Source organism: Oryctolagus cuniculus, chromosome 9 (genome assembly GCF_964237555.1).
Source record: "Oryctolagus cuniculus chromosome 9, mOryCun1.1, whole genome shotgun sequence".
NCBI classification, from domain to species: domain Eukaryota; kingdom Metazoa; phylum Chordata; class Mammalia; order Lagomorpha; family Leporidae; genus Oryctolagus; species Oryctolagus cuniculus.
Window position 1 is genome coordinate 10,302,974 of NC_091440.1, and position 25,975 is coordinate 10,328,948.

The window sequence follows — 25,975 nt, forward strand, 5'->3', positions numbered from 1 at the left end:
ATGGTATTTAATATGCACCCTGTAAACGGTTCAGAGAAAGTTTAGTCTCCAGACCTGCTTTGAGAAGGGCAAGCATGAGGTCTGAGCCTGACCCAATACTTGTGCACAGAGGGGAGGAAGCAGAGGCCTCTGGAAAGCTCCCACAGCAGGCAGATCTCCAACATGGAGAAAGAAGGGGCTTGGCCACTTACGTCATTCCTCCTTCACTGAGGAGTTGGGAGGCGCAGAGAGGACCTTCCCGGACTGCAGAGGTTTTCTATGCTATGTAGTTCAATGTAAGAAAAACAGGGAGAGGAAGACAGGATATTAACAAGTAGTACAGGAATGTGAACTTTAGAATTATACTTGTACAAACAGCAAAAGGTTCAATTTATTTGAGAGATGAGACAGAACACTCTCATCTGGTGTTTCACTTCCCTAATGCCTGGGAATTAGGAACTCAATCCAGGTCTTACATTTGGGTAGGAGAGACCCAACAACTGAGCCATGCCATAGTCTCCAAGGATGTGGACGAGCAGGAAGCTGGAATCAGAAGTGAAGCTAGAGTCAGAAGTGGAGCTGGGACTTGAACCCAGGTATTACAACATAAGATGCATGTGCCCCCAGTGACATTTTAATCACTATGCCCAATACCTGTACCAGCTTCAAGTTTTTGAAAGTGGTTTGCAAGGTAATATAGCTAGCTAGGACCTCAAATGATGGTACTTCAAAGTGTTTGTGGAAAGTTGGAATTGAAAGATAATGTGCATCTTCCATGGATGTTTTGTCTTCTTTTTCTATCTCTAGTTCCTTTATGACCAACTCTTCTGCTCCTTTCTCTTCTGCCTTTGTTCTCCTTTCATTGGCAAAAACTTTACTGTCATAAGCTCTAAACTACCAATCAGTAGGAACTAGGAAAACTGAGATTGGGACAGTGGAGTTTTTCCAGATACTGAGGGTAAGCCAGAGTACTTTATAGGACGCAGTAGTGATGAGAGAAACACTAAAGTGAATGGAGAGGAGAGTGGACAAGTGTAGACAAATGTAGATAAAGCCACAGGCTCTATGCTACTAATGTACTTTATCCTTTTTCCCACAATGTAGTGTTTTGTTACAGCAGTAGCAGGGAACTAAGGCTCAAACAAGACAGGTGTTTTCTTGTCACCTATCAGAGGCAGGAGGATAACCCAGCCTAAACAAATGGCTCTGTCCAAGGTCCTAGGTTTCTTCTCTTTGTCCTACATAGTTCTCAGTGTATGTTTCTGTCTAAGCTGCTCACATGATTAATTTCAAGCTCACATGAAGGATAAAAGAGAGCAGTTGGTGGAAAACAACTTCTTTTGAAGTGTGGCGGTAGCCAGCTGAAGGTGTCGCTTTTGCTTATGTCCCACTGATCAGTGTCTAGTCACATGATTATATAAAACCATAATGGGGTTGGGAATTATATTCTCCATATGAGTACCCACATGCCCTTCCAAAGCTGTGGTAGGAGTGGGCTTTTATGACTAAAAGAAAGAGTGAAAGGCAAGAGAATTGGAAATCACAAGGCATGCTATGATACTTTTTAAGGTTTTTGTTGACAACTCTCATGAAAATTCACATGTCTCATATTAAAAGTATATATTATTATGTCATGAAATTCTTGTAGTTACTTGTATTTTTAGATTTGTAAACTATGATATACTGAATGAAAGTATAATTTTTAAATGAACCTGATCATAATCAGGGTACTGGGTCTGTCCCATAATCAGTACTGGGTCCATTTTACATTACCCTTATGAAAATACAATCTTACAGTATTTTTTTAAACCTGTGCACTATATATTTTACTATATATTTTACTATATATTTTACTGTTAATTCTTACAGTTTTATTGAAGCTTTCCTTATTTTTATTGAAACAAAACTTAAATAATTGTGTAGGACTCAAGTCAGCAAAAATAAATATTTTTGGATTATCCCTGATCTGGAAGCCCCCAGAAACATAAGTTAGCTCTTGGACCACCTTTGTTATTATTGCATTACTGGTAACTTAGTTCAATTTCATGACTTGGTGTCCAATATGGAGTCTGAAGCAGCTACTTTCACAGAATAGATTCTCAGTTTTGGTTTAATGATGGAACCAGGCTACTCAGAGCACATCAGAAACTATGGGTTCTTTGAACCAGAAGTAACCTGAAGTGGTATTAGTCATCATTTCCAGGCAAAAATAAATGCTTTTATTGTTGTCTGTTTAATTGGAATAATAGTCAGTGTGACGTGAGTAAATAATGATGTATCAGTGAATATAGAAAAGAAACACAGAAATGTCAGAAATCCATACATTAAAAAGAAGACTTTTTCTTCTTTTAAATTGCTAAGAATATGAGATGTGACTAGCACAATGTTTGGCATAACACATTCTCACTGAAGAGGAGTCACAGTTAATTACCTTTTATATTGTTCCTTAGTTCACAGGGCAAACTAACAAGTCTCCCATGGATATGGAGCACAGGAAGCTAGCTTTTTGGTAGTCCTTCTTTAATAGGAAACAGACTGACCTTCACAGTGTAGAGCAGAGAGTAAAATTTGGAAATTCAAGAAGATCTAGTTTGAAAATTCTTTTAATACAAATTCAGCATGCACAAAGATCTATTAATCTCCCTATATTTTACTCTATCTGTGAAGTACCCCAGGGAAATCAGCAAGCTTTCATAGAAACTTAGAGCCTGGTGATTTTAGGAAACCTTGATGTAGAATTTAAAAGAAAAAGATTTACTTATTTGAAATCCAGAATGGCAGGGAAACAGGGAGAGGAGAGGGAGAGGGAAGCAGGGAAGGGTGGAAGAGAATGAGGGATCTTCTATCTGCTTGTTCAGTCTTCCAGTAGCCATAACAACCAGGTCTTGGCGAGGTCAAAGCCAGGAGCCTGGAATTCTATCCTGATTGTCCATGTGGATGGTAAGGGTTCAAGTGCTTGGGGCCATTTTCAGTTGCCTTCCCAGGCATATTAGCAGGAAGCTGGATTGGAAGCAGAGCAGCTAGAACTTGGACCCACACTGTTAAAGGGGAAGATGGCACTGTAAGCAGAAGCTTAAACTGCTGTGCCACAATAATGGTTCCTTGATGTGGAATACTTTTTACTCACCCATTTCTCTGGTACTTTCCCAGTGGTAATGCATTGGGATATTCTGGAACCCTCTAGAGGATACCAGAATGCTATAGAAACAGCATATGATATCTGTCCCTGATTGACATAAAAAATTATTTCCTAATTATTTGGCAATGAAATCCCATTTTTCCTCTCCCAAAAGAGAATGCTTCTCTGTTTTTGAAGTCTACTTCTCAATGTATGTCATCAGGCATTACATTCATGGGCTTTTAGCATTTCCTCTTACCAAATGTTTTTAGACTGCTGTTAGTCTTTAAGCTATATGTCACGATTCTTTGACAGAGAGGCCATCACTGTATAGCTTTCCAATTTCTGGACTTTAATAGAAGTACTTGTTTTAATTCTTACCTTGACTGATGTTTCCCAAAAGGCCGGGATATTCGATTTAAATTTAGGCATCCTGAAATGCCTCATAAGGATCAGAAAACTGAGTGGGAAAGATGTTTATTATATTTTTGCTTTTCGACACCTGGCATTAGAGTTCATTTTTTCTTTTTTTTTTTTTTTAAGATTTTATTTACTTATTTGAGAGGCAGAGAAAGGTCTTCAATCTGCTGGTTCATTCCCCAAATGGTTGTGACTGCCAGAGGTGGGCTAATCCAAGCCAGGAGCCAAGAGCTTCTTCCGGGTCCTCCACCGGGAGCAAGTTCCCAAACATGTAAGCCATCTACTGCTTTCACAGGCCATAGCAGAGAGCTGGATTGGAAGAGGATCAGCCAGGACTGGAACCTATATATATATGGGACGCAGGTGGAGGCTTAGCCCACCACACCACAAGGCCAGCCCCCAGGAGTTCATTTTCTTTGAAATCAGACACTCATCAGTCCTCATATACATAAATCTATATCTATTGTTTGTGTGATAGTTTGATATACCATACAGTAGAGGCATTTTTGATACTAGATGGAACTTCTAAAATGCATTTTTAAATTAAAGTTAAAATTATACCAATTATCCTATAAAGACAAATTGGCGTAACTTTAATCCATTTATTTAAGAGTGAGTGGTCAGTTTTACATCACCAAGTTCCTCAGTTCACAAATATGGCAAAATGCTACTTTTTATTAACTTTGAGTAGTGAGTACACTGGAGTTGTATATTCTTTGTAATAGTTTGTAGTGCTTTGTACGTCGTCTTTTTTCCACAATAAAATAAAATAAACCAAGGGCTCTGACCTCAGTCTTTTGGTTTTCTGGCTGAGTGGGAAGCTGGGTAATAGCTTCATGAAGACAGAAAGTTTGCCCATTTTGTTTGGTTAGATTGGTGAGGGTGCTATGCCTAGATGAGAAGTAAATGAGGGTGAACTTAGTGCTGGCCAGCTGTACATGGCTGCTGAATCCAGTGCATTAGGGCGTGATTTAAACAGGCTGCTTTCTGTACAAAAAATTATTCCAGGATAATGGGCTGTTTGTCTAGCAAAGACATACATTTTGTCACTGTGCATATGTCCCTACCCAGGAAAGTACAGTTTTCCTCCTCAGATTTTAGTGGCTGTCCTCTGAACAGGCTGTGTATGACATCCTTTTGGCTTACGCTGGTTTGTGTTTTTCAAGCAGCACCTTACGTGGGACTCAAACAATAATCACAGCAGCGTGAGCTTCCCTGGCGTTGGGGATGCTTTCTATGCTGCTTTTGAAAAAAGAAAAGAAAAGAAAAGGTGGCGCTAATTTTGTCTGTGTGGAGTGCATTAAACTCCTGTTTCTCTTTCTGCCCCCACCCCCACCCCATGCATTCTCTGAGGTCTACTCTTCCTAATTGTTCAATCTCCCTTTCAACAGAAGGCTCTTGGGGTGCCTGGGAGAGCCGGCCGCGGGGGCCCGGCTGGGGCAGGGCCAAGGAGGGAGAGGGTCCCGCTGGCGCTGGGGCTGGGGCCGGCCCGGGGGAGGCTCCCGGAGGGGCGCAGCACAGGGACTGCAGTGACACTGCCCTCCCCGGGCGGGTTGAGGCACCTCACTGGTGACGGGTCTGAGAGCACGTGGCTACGTCATGGAAAGCCAGTCTTTTCAATGCAAACTTCAACTCCTCCTCCTCCTCCCTCTAATGCCTGTAACTCACAGTCGAGGCTGGGCGAGGAATCCGGAGGGGAGGTTTTTCCTCATGCTCACGGCGGCAGCTGGAAGCTGGAAGAGTGAGAGGAAGCAGCGAGGGGGTTCGTGGCGCTCTGGACCTGCTACGAGACTGACGAGGGGAGGGGGCACCTAGAATCGCATCTTTTCTCCGTGGTGATTGGGAGCTGCAGGTTCAAATGCGATCCCACTGAGCGCTGGCGATCGATTATAAAAAAAAAAAATCGACCCTGGGAGAAGGGAGGCTGCCTTCGGCTGACAGACTCCATCCCGGAGGTGGTATTGGTGTGTGAGTGTGTGTGCTGGTTTTTTTTTTTTTTCTTCCTTTCTTTTCTTTTTTCCTTTTCTTTTTTTCTTTCCTTTGGTTTCCCTTTTGCCCCCTTTCTCTCCTAGGGCTACACAATGGCAGTCTTCTCTCAGTGAGCTGAATCCAGCCTTCCTCCTGCAGAGCCACCCAGCCCTGTAGCGACCAAGTACAAGGCTATGGTTTTCTCTTTGGGGACCTTTAGTGCATTCCTGTGCTCCCAGCTTAGTTCTGGTCTCAGTTGGGATTTCTTTGCTTTTTTTGTTGGGCTTCATGCTGAAAAAGGATTTTTTTCCAAGCCTTTGGTAAGAATCCAGTGGTGACCAAGGGGGGAATAAATCCTTCACCCTGGCCGAAAAAAAACAATCACTGAGAAGTCTCAAAGAAATAGACCACGTGAGGGGAAAAAACTGGGAGAAGATCCGGAATATTATCGTTTTTCCTATGGTAAAACCGGTGCCCCTCTTCAGGAGAACTGATTTCAAATTATTATTATGCAACCACAAGGATCTGTTCTTTCTCAGGGTGTCTAAGCTGCTGGATTGCTTTTCGCCCAAATCAATGTGGTTTCTTTGGAACATTTTCAGCAAAGGAACGCATATGCTGCAGTGTCTTTGTGGCAAGAGTCTTAAGAAAAACAAGACCCCAACTGGTAAGCAAAACGTGCATCGTGTTATTCTTATCATTATGGCTATGGTATTTTTCCTCGTAATAACCTGTCTGTTGCTCATGGAGCTAGATCTGCAGTTCTATGCAGGAAGGCAGGGGAACACACAAGCCAGCAGGACGGTGTTGAATCTAGAGGTGTTGCATGAATAAACAAGTAACAGCTGGATCCGCGGCTGCGAACCCCCAAACCGTTATCGGCATCTCTTGGCTGTGACACAATCCATCAGTAGGAGGGAGGAGGAAACTTTTTTTTTTTTTTTTGTAATGTATTTGGGTTGCCTGTGCTTGGTGGACAATCAGAGGACCATGGCTTTAAGCTTCGGCAGTCGCCAGGAAAACGCACTCGTGCTGCAGGTTCTGGGGACACGGCTCGGCTCCAGACTTTCTGATGAGCTTGCACAATATCCGCCACCCCATCACCTTTGCCGAAGTCAAAGCGGCCCCCTCCCTGGCGGCCCTGCTCCTCCGTCAGCCCCCGCCTCCCGCCCCCGTCTGGCTCCCGGCGCCCGCCCGAGGATTAACTCATTCCCCCCGTCTGCCTCCCTCCACAGCCTGCCCCTGGGGGTGGCGGAGCCCGGCTCCCGCCTGCGGGCCACAGCCCGGCCCCTGTGCCGGGCGTGATTGAAATCTGCCCCTCTAGGAAGTGGTCCCACTGCAGGACAAACCCTGGGCCCGGGTCGGGTCCCGTCTTTGAGCTTCCGGAGGGTCAGGCACCCCGGGTGCCAGAGAGCTTCCACAGGGGCACTTCCAGCGCATTACATAAGAAAGGCAGATGCAGGCAATCGATCCTGGAATGTGGGACCCCAGGGGCTCACTTCTCAGAGTCTCAGTCTGAGGAGTTTGGGGAGGGGGCGAGCCACCCGGGCGAGGCCAGGCCGGAGGGCTGCGTGGTGGTGGCGGCGGCAGAGCGCAGCCTTTCCCAGAACCCCGCTAGCCGGCAGTCAGGGATGCCTGGTGTCCCCTGGCTCCATTCAGGGTGGGGAAGGGCTCCAGGACCCGGCGTTGGGGCGTCTTGGGCCGTGGTGGGAGGAGGGGCGGGGGTGGGGGGCGGGGGCCGGTCATCCCGCAGTGGCATCCCGCGTGCTGGAGGTCCCTGACGCCGGCACTGCGGTGCCGTAGATCACGGCTCTCGGCGGTCGCCCTGACACCCAGAGCTCCAGCTGGGCAGCAAGTGTCTGCCGCCTCCCAGCCTCGGGAGCTGCGAGGAGGGGGCTGCGGAGGAGGCTCCGGTGGGCGGGGTGGAGGCGGTGGGTGTGGAGGCTGAGCACCCTCGGCCGCCGCCAGGGATGCAGTCGAAGGGATCCCGTGGCGCGGTGCTGCGTGGTCCAGGCGGCCCCTGGCTGGGACGGTGCGGGGCTGTGTCAGGCTCTAGGGGTAGCCGCCGGCGGGCGGCCAGGCGGGCCCCGTGCCGCAGTGGACTCTGCCCCGGAATCCTCACCCCCGCGCTCTCGCCTGCGCTACACCCCTTCCAGCCAGCCCTGGCTGTCCCCTGTCCTTGTGCCTTCAGCAACTCTGAGATGACGCCGCCACCCCTCACAGGGGAGCAGCATGGTCCCCTAACCAGCCACACTTGGGATCCGGCGCGGGGTACCCCAGCAGTTCACCCAGCGCTTGCATCTCACAGCCTAGTGGGAAGACTCCCCGCAGCCGGACCAGGGGAGAGTGGCAGCTGGGCAGAAGGGCTGATGCTTCACTTGGTAAAAAGAGTGGCTTTGTCAAGCCCCCTAGTGTCTGGTGACAAGATCTAGCTCCCCTCTGAGAGAGGAATGAGGCCAACACCTTGTTTTCCCCTAGACTGTTAGTCTAGGCACCTGTCAGTCTTTCTATGGTGCTGGCCTGCCTGAAATCAGTGCTGAACAGTGAGTTTCTTTGCAGGGCTTTGTAATTATCTCGTAAACAATTTCACTGGAGATACGAGTTTCCCCCCAGTGTACAACCCACTGTCTTCACCTTACACCTCCCCTACCTACTTTCATCTTTTCTGGATGTAGTCATTGTGTTTTTTGTTTGTTTGTTTCTGAGGCATTTTGGAAGTTGCTCAAGAAATGACAGTTTATTTTTAGAGCAATTTATTTTGCAGTGCACGCCTGCTAAAGTACTTGCATCCCAAGAGATGGGTTAACACAAAGCTTGTCTAACAACATCATCAACTCTTAGAAGGGTTGAGTCTTAGGTCACCAGAGATGAGAGGTCCAACCCACAAGTTGGAACCTTGAAATTTTTAAAAGTGGGACACTAACGTCACACTGTCTCACTCCTCAAAGTTGATCCCAACCTGTGCCTAGCCATCCACTTTGAATGTTAAACTTGGTGACTTCTGTTCTCCCTCTGCTATTAACATGAAGTCTAAAATCATGGCCAGGTTTTTGATCCCAAGATAGCAGTGCAACTAAGAAGTTAATTGGGTAATTAAAATAAAACAAAGTCTGAAATCCTCTTAACTGTTAAAACCAAAAGAACAGACTGCCTACTACCTATTATGTTATCTTAAGTCTAAAAAGAGGACAATTAACTGGTTTCAAACTAAGAATGCTGAAAGAATACTGCCAAATACCAGTGAATCTGGTATAAAACACCTCTTATTATTTCAGAGGTAAATATTCATTTTTCTTCCCAATCTTTGTAAGTTAGGAAATGCTTTTCTGGTTATTTCCAAATCTTTAATTTGCCAACAAGTGTGGATACTCTTGCCAAAGGTTCCTGGGAAGGATATTGGAGCAGTGGCCATGTAATCTCGCTAGACTGAAAATAGGTAGGTGACAGGAGTTGTGAGTTTAAGGGCCGAGTTTTTCATCTATTCAAGCATTATTAATTAGCTACCTAATGCTTAGAGTGTTTTATAGTTGTTTTATGTAAAACGTAACTGAAAAAGAACATGTAGAATGTATTGGCAAAACATAATGCTTTCAAAAATCAATCACAATGACTTAAAAAGCTCTGGTATAAAGTAAATTGACATCTTCATAAGAAACACTGCATATGCTACGGTACAACTCTTACCAGAGAACACACACACATCAAATGTCCTACTTTCCTTACTTTCCTAGCAGGGCAATAGCTATGCATTTAGAATAAATGTTACCTGCTTCAGCTTGCACTGTATGAGTCATGCAAGGTGATTGTATTTTGGGCAAATCATTAAATGGGGAATGTTAAGTCCGAGGCACTTATTTTGCCTGGAGGAGGCCTGATAGGTTTTCTTTAACCCGGTATGATAGTTTGGACTGACCAATGTTTCTAACAGGCCAATTTGGGAAAAGATCTAGGTCACTGCTCTTTAAGCAAAGGGTGCTAAGAAAAGAAATGTCATTGAAAAAGTCCCCAATAAAGATACCCACTGAGGTCATGTCACAGCTAGTTGTTTAGACACATAACGTGAAACAAGCAAAGGCAGCCATGGACCATAAAATGTATACACCCACTCAACCACACACATGACACCCCTAAAGTCCCACGGCCTGCTAAAAAGCACAGGTTCTTGAAGTGAATTGTGAGGTAAGAGAATTGTTCTCAGTGTGTCAGTGGCAAGGAGGGTACGAGGCAGGTGCCCTGGCCCTAGTGCTGCAGAACACACTGAGCACAGCACACAGACTCCTGGCCGAGTGTCTCCTTCTCTGAACCCAGCCTCGCTGGCTGCCATGTAACTTTGTGAGGGAACAAGCAGAGCTCGGGATGCCCTGTTAGCACTTTGTCTCCTAGCTTGTTTGGGTGCCTCTCGGCTTGTTTTGCCTTTTACTAACTGGGCTGTTTTCAACCTTTTTTTTTTTTTTTTTTTTTTTAACTTCCTTTATATCGAGAGCTGCCATGGCGTTTGGAAGGGAAAAAATAGGGAGACAAGGAAGAAAAGGGAATAAGCACTTCTCACTCCTCCTTCTCAGCCTGCCGACTCATCCTGGGTTTCTGTAGAGCTGGGTGAGCCACACGTGGGCTACAGCCTCCGCATTTCTAAACACAGTATATATCACACGAAGATGTCAAATTCAGCCTGCATGGCTGCATCACCAAACAGGTGTAACGTTCCTCTCCTTCTAAAATGCTTGGCTTTCATGTGGGATTCAATGTAATATGAGTAGGCCTTGGACTCCATCCAGGAAGCTTCAGTTACAGAGGTAGCAAATTAGTTGTGCAGAGCAGTGGCACGCTGTGAACCAAGGAATGGCATTTTCAATAGACTTCCCGGTGTGTGTTGGGAGAGCCGTAGATTTTTCTTTTTGGAAACTTATATTCAAATTAACAAGTGTAAAATTCAACACATGATAATCTAAACTTAGTTTTAACAATGAATATTTCTTTGGCTGTAACCACATACAGCCTGTGCTCATCTTAGCATCTCTGAGAAAATTTGTTCAAATGATGCAGTGCTTTCAGAGGTGCTAAAGCTAATTCTGTGTATACTTCACATTTCCCAAAGTGAACGATTCCTTTAAAATGTTCGAACCCCATCTTCTATGTATTAACAACACAAACATTGGAGACTTTTGTGAAGTGTTTTATACATATGGTAACAAGAACAACAACCAATGTTTTCACTCCTTTGCACATTTTGGCACTCACTCAGCTTGACTCATAAGTTTTCTATAAATACCATGTAGATGTCTCAAAATGGAACCAATTATTCAAAATCATTTCCTATGCCTTAAGAGGAAAGGGTTGGAAATGTTCAAAAAGTATAGCAAAAGCGCCTCTACTAAGCCTTAAATGAGTCATTGCATTGTGCCTGCTTTTAATAAAGCTTTTGAGTTTGATTCAGTCTTACCTCCAGGAAGGACTGTGGATCAGGGAACTAGCTCAGTGCATATCAACCTGCCCAGTGCAGTGGCGCAGATTTGGTTCTGAAGGGGTTGAATCTGGGCACTGAAGGGCATGGAGTTCTCTGAGGGAGGCTTCTTAGTTCCTCCATCAAGATGCAATAGTGTATTTGCTATTCTGCTTTTGAAGAACCAGCTACCTGCTAGTGTTTGTCTTGTATCATTCTTCACATGCTACAGAGTACTTTGTTTTTCTTTCCATTGGTCAGAATGTGAAATGTGGGATGGTGAACTGAAGTGGAAAAGTTCTTAGGGACGTTCAGAACATGAAGGCAAAAAGGAGGGATAATGCAGACAGGTTTTACGGGCTACACGGAGGTTTTTTGCTTGCCTAATCTAACATCGTCTGAGAAGTCACCCAGCAACTCTTGGGCACTACTGCTTTTATCATTTTGTCCTGACCAAAACTCTGCTTATAACACATAACAGGTTTTCAATACATTTTAATAAAATGAACTAACAGAAAAAATCGGTGCCTCTGTAAACAAAGAAAGGTAGGACCATCATACATCTGATTAAGTCCACTTATGTCTATACCTTTTCAACAGTGCCAACCAACAATCTGGTTTATAGATGATACAAAACAATAAAATCAAGAAGGGAAAAAGCTGTTAGTGGCTTCCAGGTCTGACTCTTGACCTGAAACACTGCATGCACACATTCCCTTGTTCTAAACCTCAAAACTCCAGCCTGCCGTCTGCGTCTCACCCCTGAACCTCCTGCAAAAATACGGGCTCAACAGCCAAGTGCATTCTCGCTGGCGCTCTTGGCCTTGGAACAGCCGACCTTAGGACACCTCTGGGTTCACCCCTGGCAGGGCCTCCGACCTTAGGACACCTCTGGGTTCACCCCTGGCAGGGCCTCCTGGCTTTCCTAACCTTTACTCTTTCCCTCCTCACAAAGGAAGACATGCTGAGTCGCTCCTCCTGGTACGCAGACCCGCCCAGGCGGCCTGTTTTCTTTTGGAGGCCTCAGGCTAGAGCGGACCCCCTGCTTTCATATTTTGTTCTGCAGCTTTAAACGCATTCGTTCTCCAACTTCGTAGCTCTGCACTTCCAACAGCCAAGGTGCGCTGTGTGCCTCCTCCTTTCCACTTTAAAGGTGTAGGGTGCTGGGCTGCGAGGCGCACAGTCTGTGTCAGGGCCCGGAAAGTTTGACAGAAGCCACGGCTCCGGGCAGAGGCCTTGGTTTCCAGAGAACCATGTCATTATTGTTTTCTGCAAAGCCGCCAGGGGCCAACGCTGCAGCTCTGAGCTGCTCCCAGGTGTCCAGTCCTCGGTAATCCAGCTGAGACTGGACTCCCTGGGCCCTGAAAATGGGGGGCCAGGAGGGGAGGCGCAGGCCTCCTCCGGGTGGGAAGCGGTGGCCAAACGCCCTGGTCACACCTCTGCCCTCGGATCACCGGGACCCACGCTGGCTCGCTCCAGCCTCCGTGCGCCGGGGGCTCCGCTACGCAATGCGGCGGAAGCGGCCCATTGGAGCCTCCGTAGCGCGGGAAGTTCCCGTTGCCGCGGAGATGACCTCTGACCTCAGGGCTTCGCTAGGACCCTGCAGCCGTCGTTATGGAAACGAGGGAGGCAGGAAGTCCCGGCTCTAGGGGAACTTGCACGGCGGGATTGTCTGCTGCCCGGGTGGAGCTCAGAGCGGAGATCGCTGAGCTGGGGTGTGGAGCGGCGGCCGCCAGGCTGTGCTGCGGGCAGGGCCCATGCTTGCTGTGGGCTCCCCCGGCGCCTTGGCCCTGAGCCCTCTAGGCCAAGGGCGGGGAAGCAGGTTCGGTCCCAGCGCGCAGGTGGCCTGCCTTTGCCAGCCCAACTCCACCTGCGAGCTCTGGACCCAGGGGGCTTATAGGAAAAGGCCATGGGCCGGAGGAAGGGGCTGGGGTCCTTGGGACTTGTGCCCAGCCTCAGGCCCGGGAGAAGAGAAGGCTCCTTGTGGTGGTCTCCGCTTCCCCATTAGCGACTGGGCAACTCCCGGGTGGGTCCCTGAAGTTTTCCTGGCCTCATCGGCTGCAGTGAGGGTGTTCATGGCTGCAACCGTAACTCTAGGCTTCTATGACCTTGATGACCAGCCTTGACTCCCTCCGCTCCGACCCGTTCTTCTGCATACTCTCCTTGGACAAGTTAGCTGTCTTATCTACATTTTATTCTAGAACCAGGGAGAGGTAGACGGCCACCCTAGGGATCACGAGCAACCTATGACACTTTTCTTCTTGGTAGAGAAAGTGACTGTTCCAGGGGCTGGTTTTGGATTTCCAGGCACAAAAACCAACAACTTTCTACCCTGGCTCAAGATTGAGCATATTTTACCAGGGACATCTGAACGACTTGTGCATTTCGTGGCGTTGTGCGGTTGGTGCTGGAGGCGATGGCATTCCATTATATACCCTCCATGTCTTTCCAGACTTCTGGTTCTTCCCTCAAGGCATGTGCAGGAGAGAAGAGCTGGCTCAGTTCTGATGATGTGGTTTGTGCCGTGAGTGCATAAAGGTGCTACACAGCCAAAGCAAAGGTCATGGAAGCCTCACTTCAGGAAATAAAACAACCATGAGTCATGAGGGCTGACTAGGAGTTGGCTGTGTGGGAGGGGCACTGGATACGTTGCCAAAGAACAGGAAACATACCTTAAACTCTGGAGCAGGAGGGTGTGGTATATACCAGTAATGGCAATTTCAAGTGAAGATGAGAAGATTACGGGTGTAGGGAGTAGCAGATGGTAGGGCTATCAAGATGCTCAAGACCTGATCATGTGTCAGGGTCTGTGACAAAAGCAGATTTAGCCTTTAGACAATTGTAGGGCCACAGTGTGCAGAACAGCTTTTTGTGGGGGCAAGATTGAAGGTTGAAGAGGCCGAGGGGAAGAAAACTATTGGGCTACGATTGAGTTCCAAATTAAGGTGCTGGAGAGGAAGTGGGGTCCATTTATGTGGCCAGTTTCCAGTTGGTTAAGAAGTTCAAGTAGGGGCTAAAGCTTTCTAACAGTAGGGTTTTGATTTGGACGGCTCCTTTGATGCTAATGCTTTGGCTGTTTGTCAGTAGAATATTTCTGTCCCCTTCAAACATGGACTAAGAACCTGGACCTCTGCTGAGGGCTTTATTGAGGGTCTGAGATAGCTTTCAATAGCAAGTAAGAAACTGACAAGTTTCTCTGTGTAGAGGAAAATCTAAATAGCTCCAAGAGAGTTGCTTTAGGGTAGTTCGTTTTCTTGACTTCAAACCTGAAAATACTTAGGGATGGGAAAAATGCTTTATAATAAAGATGAAATGATTTTTAAAAAATGATTTCATACAGTTCTTTGTTGCAAATGTTTTTGTACACAATACTTTGTTCAGTTGAGGAGTCAAGTTGTGCAATCAAAAACCAAGTTTTCAGATTAACTATTCAGGTCTGGGAAGAAAGGATAAGGAAGTGTGAACCTTATTGAATTTACATATGTAAGTGTGTGCACCTGCTTTTTAGTTAGAAATGAATGTAGTTGTAATTAAAATGCCTTTTCCTCTAACATTTTTTGTAGTCTACACAATTACAGTGGATCACTGAAGTGCATGGTAACCTTTTCTGTAATACTGCCTCTTAAAGTGTGGTTTAGAAGGAAATGTAATCTCCATTCTTTATACTTCCTGTGTAAAGAACATGGTATATTATTGTACTTAAAAAATGTGAATATAAGACTTTAGGACTAAAATCAAAGTAATATCCTTTAATTGTGAGGCTTAAAAACCTGTCATTAATTTAAAGTCTGAAGCTCATCTTTAGTTGTGTTATTGTTGTACACCAGTTGTAATTTTTAAGCCAAGAAAGGGCCCTGTCTCTAGGAGATCAAAGTCAGTTTCCTAATTAAACACTGAAAATTCTGCCTTGATATCTTCCTGTTGAGGCAGATTAGAAAAAGTAATCCCAAATTCTCCTTCCTCCCTCTTTATCAAATGATGCGATTCCCAGGAATTGATTTTTTCATAAAGTTAATTATTTACTTTTTTTTACATTAAAATATCTTTCCATTCACATGGAAATTAAATGACAAAAATTCTCATATTTCAGAGAAATGGGACAGATACTAAATGTTAGCAATACTTTAATGATTCAGTAACAAATTTGATGGAGGGTGTCTTAGTCCATTTTCTGTTGGTACGGCCAAATACCTGAGACTAGAAAATGTATAATGGTTGTCGATTTATCTAGCTCACATTTCTGGGTGCTGGTAAATCCAAGGATGTAATACATGGCATCTACTCAGCCTCCGGTGAGGGCCTTCTTGCTGCCTCATAATATGGCGGAGGGCAGCATGTGACTGGACAGAACAAGCTAGCTGGAGAGCACTGGCTTTATAACAGCCAGTCCCTTGGCAATTGTGAGTGACCCACGTGGATGCTTGCACACAGAGATTATGTGTCACAGCTGAGGAACGCTGAGTTTAGGTAACACCCAGTTTTTCAAGGGCCCTCTAGCAAAGCTGCCTACTCTTTGCCCTGTATGAAGGCAGTATTTTTAGGGAAATCATTGTGCTGTAACCTGAAGGGAGGCGCTATCCCTAGATTCCAAAGTTGTTTGGAAAGAAAGTCTGGAACAAAAGCTGTTACAGGACAGGCAGAAATGCCATGGGAAAGTTTTCACTTACATCTGTTTCTTCAAGGCAGTTCGTTCTTTTTCATTTCTCTCAGTATTGTCATGCTGTTCCAACGATGTAGTCAGTATTTAGAAAAGTATGTGTTGTTTGGAAATTATCTTTAAAAAAGTGGCCTGCTGTTTTTGAAAGGATAGATATTATACAATTCTATATCATAGACCTCTTAGCAGTAACTAAATAACTAATGTAATTACATGTCCATTACTGGGAGAGAATTAAAAATATTCTATAAGGATTGAGTCTTTGACGCATACATACTTCAGCTAAATGTATAGAGAGTCATAGATAGGGGAGCTGCTAGAAGATCCACATAGGATGAAGGGAGAAGAGTGGGAAACCTTTTAGAGAAGTGTGACCTGAGCTGACCCCAGTTGCATGTTTCAGTTGGCAGGAGAGATGAGCATATACTTGGCAAGGGAAATGATGCGAGTGAAAGGGTGGAATTCTCTGTGGATAGAGTGAAAGGTACATGATTGGGGATTTGTGGGAAAGTTACTGGAATCATATTTTGGAGTTTAGAAGCCTGGCCAAGGAGTTAGACCAGATGTGGTTAAAAAAAATTGAACTAGAGAACATTTCAGAAAAGGGGGGCGTCACATGATTGAGAATTGCTGGACGACAGTTGGAAAATGTGACCAATGTAACTGTGGGAGGAGTAGCACTTGGACGAAGTAAGGATTTTTGTAACAAGAAAGCAGTCAAATGAAGTGTGCTTGCTTCTCTAAGTTACAGATGGGAAATGGGAGCTTGGATGATGGTTCTGGGTCTGTGATATGGATAGAAGAAAAATTGCTTAGCTACTGGGAGAGGACAAGTTGAAGGCATATATCTGGAAGACAAGGACAGGCACTGCTTACTCTAAACTTGAAAGGATGTATGGAATCGAAGGTGTAACTGCGAGACGTGGGAGGCACTGTGGTCATAGGGAGGTAGCCTCAATCTGCTCTTTTAAGCAGATTGAAAATGCAAGACAGGAAATGCAGCTTGTAGCTGCTTTGTTCGTTTTTACATGTTGCTAAAGCCAAATGAACATGTTATTATGTATTCTATAATATGAAGGCATCCCCCAGTTTCAATTTGTGTTAAGTAATTTGAGGCCACTTCTTAACTCCACATGACTTTCTTGGGTATCTAAATAAGGGGAAAGTGGCTTTCGTACTTCGTTCAAGGTGTCATATCAAACAAACTTTGCAATACTTTTATCTTATTAGTAATTTATTTCCCTACAAGGCAATGTTTCCTAGTGAAACACTACTATTGGGAAGGACTTAGCAGTTTCATTAAATATTTGAATACCAGGAACATCTCACTGACTTGGACCACAAGGTTTTGCCACCAAAATTCTAAGGTGCTTATTTGGTTCTGCTACTGGTCATATATTTAGTGATCTTTGATTATTGTTGCTTAATGGAGATGTATACTGATGAACAATTTGCTAAGAATACACATTTTGGAAATAAATTTCCATATTCTACTCTTTTCTTATACAAAATTTGAATTCTGTTTCCTGGATGTCAATGCCACAAAATTTGTGAAAGGATATTAAGGAAGATAACTTTGGTTAAAACAAGAGCAGTTAATTTTTTTTAAATATTTATTTGAAAGAGTTACAAAGAGGCAGAGAGAGAGAGGTCTTTCATCTGCTGGTTCACTCTCTAAATGGCCACAATGGCTGGAGCTGTGCTGATCTGAAGTAGGAGCCAGGAACTTCTTACGGGTCTTCCAAGTGGGTGCATTGACCCAAGGACATGCGCTATTCTCTACTGCTTTCCGAGGCCATAGCAGAGAGCTGGATCAGAAGTGGAGAAGCTGGGACTCGAACCAGTACCCATGTAGGATGCCGGCACTGCAGTCGGCGGCCCTCCCTGCTGTGCCACAGTGCCGGCCTCAAGTTAAGTTCTTAATGATCACACAAACTTTACAAAAAATGTAACTAATGATATCTTGTACTCAGCAGTTGTGGTTTCTTTGATTTAGAGCTAAGATCTTTGTTAGAGATGACAGTATTTAAGCATGATATTAATGGGCTCACAAGCATAATTAGAGGGGTAGGGACTCACTGAAAGTGGTGATAGCAATAGTGGACTCACTGTGGTAGAAATACATTCACAGCAGAAGCCTGAATTCTGCAGTTTTAGTGGATGAGTGGTGATTTAATCAAGCTTCCTAAGTTAGGCTAAAGCCAATAGACTATGGCATAATACCAAGTGAATGAATGCTGCAGCAGTAAGGGAGTGAGTGGAACGCTTTTCATTAGTATAGCAGGTATAGGGGCTGGTGTTGTGTTACAGTGGATGAAGCCATTGTTTGGGATACTCACATCCCATATCAGAGGACCATGTCAGGTTCGTGCTACTCTGCTTCTCTTCCAGCTCCTCGCTAATGCATCTGGCAAGTAGCAGATAATGGCTTAGATACTTGAGGATCTGACATCCACGTGAGAGACACAGATGAAGTTTGTGGCTCCTGGCTGTGCCCTGGCCCACACTTGGCTATAAAGACCATTTAGAGAGTGAACCAGTAGATCTCTGTCTCTGCTTTTCAAACAAATGTTTTTTAAAACTGTTAAATGTATAAGAATGTTTTGTGTATAAAATGCCACTTTGAGAATCACAGTCTAATTAATGTCCTATGGCCGTGCGCACACTTTCCTACCCTATCTCTCTGGTGCCCATTATCTTGAATTTGTAAGAGCCCCAGGAAAGGACGTTAGGGTCATTCAACTCACTCTGTGACTTACAACTTTACTCTCTTATTTTTATTATTCAAAATAGGAGGGGTCATTGACTGTTCATCTTGATCAGTTTTACCTAACTATGATTTTTTTTTCAATGTTAAAGATTTAATATAAGGTCAGTCTTTGACCCTTTTTTAAAGCCCTTTAAAGCTATAATTGGTAGAAATACTTTGAAGGATTATTATATATTTTTATAAGTGGGCTTTCTTTTTTCTTTTTTTTTTCTTTTACTGGCAGAGTTAGACAGAGAGAGAGAGAGACAGAGAGAAAGGTCTTGCTTCTGCTGGTTCACCCCCCAAATGGCTGCCAGGGCCAGCGCACTGCGCTGATCTGAAGCCAGGAGCCGGGTGCCTCCTCCTGGTCTCCCATGTGGGTGCAGGGCCCAAGGACTTGGGCCATCCTCCACTGCCTTCTGCCTTCTTGGTCCATAGCAGAGAGCTGGACTGGAAGAGGAGCAACCAGGACAGAATCTGGCGCCCCAACTGGGACTAGAACCCGGGGTGCCGGTGCATCAGGCAGAGGATTAGCCTACTGAGCCACAGCACTGGCCATAAAGGGGTTTTCTTAACACATTCTACTTTATAAGACAGTTAAGGAAAATTATACAAGTTGGTATTGTCAATCGCTATGTCTATATAGTTCTAAAAATTAAAAAATGCATAAAAGTGATTGTTAGGTAACATTTTATTAATGTCTTAGTTGCTGTATTACATTATAGAAAATATTACATTATTTAGTAGCTCTAGATATAAATATGTTCTAGTGTTCTCAACTTGTTTAGTGTTTTCCCTTAACATTAGGAAAGCTCAAACGACACTTGTGAAATACTGTGGTTTAAGCTTTTCCAATGTTAAGGGAAAACGCTAAACCAGTTGAGTGTATTAATGTTAGACATGTAACTTGTGGCTTAATCTAGATTAATCCTTAATATATTGGTCATTAGAATCTTTTATCCAGAAGAGACATTGAGGAAGGATTCATGTTGTATATTATTTGAAAGCAGAAGGAAATAGCCAGAAGTTTTAGTACAAAAATAGAATTTTGTGCTTTAAAATTTTTGATTCTAAAATTTAAACAGTACTTTACATGTACACCAGTTCAGCTCATGACTTTCAGTAGACTTTGTTAAGATGAAATTTAGTGCTGAGATCTGTAACACAGGAGATGATGACTGAACAAGACATTTTTAAGAATATCTATTTCCAGTGTCAGGTTTACCAGTCATATGTCATTTTTTATTGGTATTTATGGATTGGTACCGTATAACCAGAACTTTAAACTTCTCACAAGTTAAGGTAGGCCACATAAATAAATTAGAAATAAGAGCTGAAGTCTTCAAACTTCAATATAGTAAATTTAAGCCCTGCGTTCTTCTACAGCTTTCCATGTTGTCTGCTACTATGATTTCTCTTGTGTGGTGATGTGCATTAGAAGAACAGCAAAAAAGACATGAAAGAAGAACTAAGACTTGAAAGAAAAAAGTCTACAATAGGACTGTAGACTATTATGGATTTACTGGGAGTGTATGAAAAAGGCTCTAAACAGCTTCTGTTAACTGTTATCTGCATATGGCTGGTATATAGGCTTTTAAAAAATTTGTTATACAAGGTTCATGTATTTCATATATACAGATTTAGGAATATAGTGAAACTTCCCTCACTACCGCCCTTGCTTCAACACTTCTTCCTCCTCCCTCTCCATTCCCAATCTTTAATTTTTACAGAGATCTACTTTCAGTTTACTTATTAATTATAAGGTTAACCATACACTAAGCAGAAGAGTTCAACAAATACTATGAGGAAAAAAAAGACAGTTCCTCAACAGAAGAGATGAGGGCTGTAAACCATCTTTGAATCTCAGAATGTCCATTTCGGTCCAATACATTACATTTTTTTCATAGATATAATTCTTTTTTTTTATTGTGTAGTGAACATAGGAAATTTGTTTTTATTTCTTTGACTTTTAAAACATTAAAAATTATTAACAATAATTGTGCATGTTTATGATGTATAGTGTGACAATTTGATACATGTATACATTGTACTGATCAATACATTACATTTTAATTACTCTATTAGTTACCCTTGATCAGGGAACACATATCTGTAATTTTGCGACTGGCTGATTTTACTAACTATAGTGGTTTCTAGTTGCATCCATTTTATTTTAAAAGACAAGATTTCATATTTTTAACAGCTAAGTAGTACTACATAGTGTATATATACCATAATTTATCTAGTCTTCAGTTGATGGACATTTGGGTTGATTCCATATTTTAGCTATTAGGTGCACAGTTTTTTTTGGTGACAGGCAGAGTTAGACAGTGAGAGAAAGAGACAGAGAGAAAGGTCTCCCTTTTTCCGTTGGTTCGCCCCCCAAATGGGCGCTATGGCTGGTGCGCTGTTCTGATCCAGAGCCAGGAGACAGGTGCTTCCTCCTGGTCTCCTATGCGGTGCAGGATCCAAGCACTTGGGCCATCCTCCACTGCCTTCCCGGGCCACAGCAGAGAGCTGGACTGGAAGAGGAGCAACCGGGAAAGAACACAGCACCCCAACCGGGACTAGAACCTGGAGTACCGGCACCGCAGGCGGAGGATTAGCCTAGTGAGCTGCGGCGCTGGCCTGGTGCACAGGTTTTAAAATACCCCGAGTCACTGATTCCCATTGTGTGTGGTTAGATATACTTCACAGTAGTAGCCAATGTTTTTTGTTATGTTATAATCTCCTAAGGACTGCTATAACTCCTTCATGCTTCCTTATTAATCTTTCATCTAAAGAACAAAAACGAAAAGTCCTGGTTATTTGATTTTACATATTATCCTGATTGTTCTTTGTTTATATTTGTATGCTTTTGATTTTCCTTTATACACTTTACTTAGTAAAGAGAAAAAGGAGATAACAGCCTTGATTCCAAGGCTTCCTTAAATTTAATCACCTTAAAAAATTACTTTTGGGGCTGATCTCCCCTTTAATTAGAAGTGATGGCTTAATAAAAGAAAATATGTTGTGGTATTATCTGTGGAGGTAACATGTAAATAACCTTTTGAGGTTAATATTATGGATTATAGTAATATTGTAGCTTGATCTTTCATTTCTAGCTTTGGTCCAAGAAGAGGGCATGGAAGCCACTCTCTGGGATATAAAATTCTGGCCAAATGATGGAGACATTCTAGTAGTTATCCAGGAGGAAGACCTGGATAATCTCTCAAAGAACAGAAAACAGCATACCATTAACTTTGGGGACGTGAGGGAGTATGGGAAGAACCAAGAATTACTTGTAAGAGTATGAATTAGGAGTTGATTTACCTTCCAATAAACATGCTGATAAGTGAAATCTGAGTTTTATCAAAAATAGCTATTCTCTGTATATCTGAAACATGATATTCTAATAGTTCCTTTTTATATAATAAGTAGACAGCTTCTCAACTACCATGATGGATACTGTTTTCATGCCTGATATACTTCTATGAATGATTTTTCCTGCAAAAAGGTAACTTTCTCATTTCTCTACCTCTCCAGAAATAATGTAAAGAATTATTATAGTCCCTTTGTTACTGCTGGTCAAATCATGAAATTCTCCTCACTGGATGAAATTAGGGATGTATTTGGACTAGAGTATTCCAAGCAGAAGGAAGAGTCCATGGTTATCCTTAGGTAGTATTCAGTGATAAGTTGGATACTTTTTAATTTGAAAAGTACAATGAATTAGGTTATGATTGCCTTTTTGTTCCACAAGGCTGTTTGATAATGCCATTTGGTTTTCCTCTTTTGAAAAATGCCTATTCAAGTCCTTGGCCTATTTTTTAACTGGGTTGTGTGTTTTCTTGTTGTTGAGTTTCTTGAGCTCTTTATAGATTCTGGATATTAATACTTTTATCAGTTGCGTACTTTGCAATTTTTTCTCCTATTCTGTTGGTTGCCTCTTCACTTTGTTGAGTGTTTCCTTGTAGTGCTGAAGCTTCTGAGATCGATGTAATCCCATTTGTTTATTTTTGCTTTGATTGCTTGTGTTTCTGGGGTCTTTTCCAAGAAGTCTTTGCCTATTCCAATGTCTTGTAGAGTTTCCTTGATGTTCTCCTCTAGTTTTTTGATAGTATCACATCATAGATTTAGATTTTTGATCCATTGTGAGTTGGTTTTTATAAAGGTTAAAGATAGGGTCCTGTTTCATACTTTTGCACACAGAGATCCAATTTCCCAGCACCATTTGTTGAAGAAACTGTCCTTTCTCCAGGAATTGATTTTAGCTCCTTTGTCAAATATTAGTTCGTTGTAGATGGGTGGATTGATTTCTGGAATTTCTATTCTGTTCTGTTGGTCTACATGTCTATTTTTGTGCCAGTACCAGGCTGTTTTCATTACAACTGCCCTGTTATATGAAATCTGATATTGTGATGTCTCTGGCTTTGTTTTTGTTGTTTAACATTTCTTTAGCTGTTCAGGGTCTCCTGTGTTTCCATAGAAGTTTTAGTATATTTTTTCCCCCTAGATCTGAGAAGAACCTTATTGGTATTTTGATTGGGATCACACTGAGTCTGTAAATTGCTTTTGGCACTATGGATACCTTGATTATATTAATTATTCCAATCCATGAACATGGAAAATTTTTCCATTTTTTTGTGTCTTCTTGTGTTTCTTTGTTTAGTGTTTTGTAATTTTCATTGTAGAGATCTTTACCTCCTTGGTTAAATTTATTCCAAGGTATTTAAATTTTTGGTAGCTGTTGTGAATGGGACTGATCTTACAAGTTATTTCTTAGCCATGGCATTGTCTGTGTATACAAAAGCTACTGATTTTTGTGTTTTGATTTTATATTCTGCCACTTTACCAAACTCTCTTCTGAGTTCCAGTAGTCTCTTAGTGGTGTCTTTTGGTTCCCCTAAATATAGAATCATGCCATCTGCAAACAGGGATAATTTGATTTCTTCCTTTCCAATTTGTATCCCTTTGGTTTCTTTTTGTTTCCTAATGGCTCTGGATAAAACTTCCAGAACCATATTGAATAGAATGGTGAAAGTGGGCATCCTTGTCTGGTTCCAGGTTTTAGAGGAAACGCTTCCAACATTTCTCCATTCAGTAGGATGCTGACTGTGCATTTATTTGCAAATAATCACTTTAGTAGAGGTTTTTCATTATATCATTATATTATTAAAAGTAAAACTTAAAAAATTGAATATTGATTTGCCTAAGTATTTCCCTTAAATAGAGAATGTTCTTCCAGAATTAATGGAAAAAAAAAACCTCCATCTTTTATGTCCTTTTTTTGTATTTTAGATGGATCATTTTGTGCAATTCCTAGCCAGATGATTGAACTGTGTTTTCCCTGATGCTGTAAAAATGTCATCATTCCTGTTGCTGTAGATGGGCTAACTTTGTGTAACCCTGTTTAAAGCCACAGAACGCCCCTTTGTTCCTATTACCTTCCTTTGACAGTTACTTTTATGTGATTGTGCAGTTTTTGACATCCTTTTTGTTGTTGTAATATTTTTTAATTGGTAAGGAGAGCAGTATCAGTATGTGATACTTTGGAGTTAAAGATTAAAATCCTGATTTCTCAGACTCTTGGCTTGTTTTGTTTGTTTTGTTCTTGGTAGCAGAGAAAGAATACCTCTTTTCAATATTGGTAGTAATTAAGAGTGTGTATGTGTGTGTATATATATATATATATATATATATATATGTAAAATCACACCTAATGCAGTACTTAGCATGTGAACACTTAGTTGTTCTTTTCTCCCTATTCTCTTTTCACAATTGATCTTACTTTCATTTCTACTTTCCCTAATGGATGACCTATACTAAAATCAGTATGTTTTATTACTTAATATTTTAAATGTTTTTATCTGTAGTTGATATTATAAGGTTAACAAGTTTTTTGAATACTATTTTTACAGGAGTTTTAGAGTTACAGCAAAATTGAGAGGTCAGCAGATATTTCCCTCTTACCCTCTGCCCCACACATGCATTACTAATGTCACCATTGCTAAGGTCTCCCTTCAGAGTGGTGCATTGGTTAATGATCGATGAGCCTACATGGACACAGCATCATCACCCAGAGTAATAATTTACACTGAGGTTATGCTTGATGGTGTATATGGGTTCAGATAAACGTATGATGTGCCTACCACTATAGCATGGTGCAGGTTGTTTTCACTGCCCTAAAAATCCTTGTGCTTTTAAGAAAATGTGTCCAAGCAAAGGTCAGAAGTCGAGCTGTTTGGAGTCTTGGTAGAAGCCTTGTTCTCCCTTTGAACCTGGTTTTCTATTTTAGAGGCTTAATCAGTTGTTTATTCCTAACCCCTCAGGACCTAAAAGAGCCTTGAACATTTTGTGTTTTGCCCAGAGTGCAACTAGCTGCAGATGATTCTAAAGTCCTTATATCAGTCTTGAACTTTCAAAAAATGTGTTCAAATACTTGTGCTAGGTTATTACAATATCTGCTTTACTTGTATGTATTGTGGATGCATTAGCCATGTCTATATAGGAGGATGAATATTTGAAAATATTGTTGATTTTATATGTATGTTTCTATACTTTTTATCTACATTAATTGTTCACACCTAGCAATAATTACCTCAGAAAATTTAGGGTGTACATTTTATGGATTTTTAATAAGGTATAAATTTTATGGGTTTTATATACTTTTTTCACCTTAGTTAAGCACATTTTATATTATTTATTTATTTATTTACACACACACACTTTTATTTGGAGGGTACAAGTTCTATGCAAGAATTGCAAATTGCATTTTGTCTTTTTTTAAAGAAAGCTTTAATTTAATAAACATAAATTTTATGGGTACATCTTTTGGAATATAGCAGTTCTTGCCCCCATATCTGTCCTCCCACTGCCACTCCCATCCCACCTCCTACTCCCTTTCCAATCCCATTCTTCATTAAGATTTGTTTTTAATTATATGCAGAAGATTAACTCTATACTAAGTAAAGATTTCAACAGTTTGCACCCACACAGACACACAAAGCATAAAGTACTGTTTCAAGACAAGTTTTACCATTAATTCTCATAGTACAACTCATTAAAGACAGAGGTCCTACATGGAGAGTAAGTGTACAGTGACTCCTATTGTGATTTTACAATTGACACTCTTATTTATGATGTCAGTGATCACCCGAGGCTCTTGTCATGAGCTGCCAAGGCTACGGAAGCCTTTTGAGTCCACAAACTCTGACATTATTTAGACAGGGCTATAAGCAAAGTGAATGTTCTCTCTTCCCTTCAGAGAAAGGTACCTCCTTCTTTGATGGCCCCTTCTTTCCAGTGGGATCTCATTTGCAGGGATCTTTCATGTAGGCCATTTTTTTGCCAGAGTGTCTTGGCTTTCCATGCCTGAAGTACTCTCATGGGCTTTTTAGCCAGGTCTGAATGCTTTCAGGGCTGATTCTAAGGCTAGAGTGCTGTTTAGGGCATTTGTCATTCTGTGAATCTGCTGTGTCATTAAGCACATTTTAAAGCATCCTTTTCATGCCCCTGTTCTGTTACCTAAGAAATTCACTGTGTAACTCTTCCTTTATTTTTTTGAACTGAAAAAAAAAAACTCATTTGCTGTTTCTAACTTTTTCTGTTGGGTTTTTATTTATTGTCACCACTACCTACTCCCAATGCTGAACCATCATTTTA

At 42.3% G+C, this 25,975-nt stretch overlaps 1 protein-coding gene across 1 annotated transcript in view; it reads left to right on the forward strand.

Moving 5' to 3' along the window:
- Window positions 1-5,195: 5,195 nt before the first annotated feature.
- The window catches only part of FGF14 (fibroblast growth factor 14), a 712,599-nt gene continuing 691,819 nt past the window's right edge, over window positions 5,196-25,975 (forward strand). Inside the window, exon 1 of the mRNA XM_008260154.4 lies at window positions 5,196-6,152. Within this exon, the coding sequence (XP_008258376.1) occupies window positions 5,945-6,152 (208 nt within the window). The 5' untranslated portion in view covers window positions 5,196-5,944. The remainder of the gene's footprint in view (window positions 6,153-25,975) is intronic.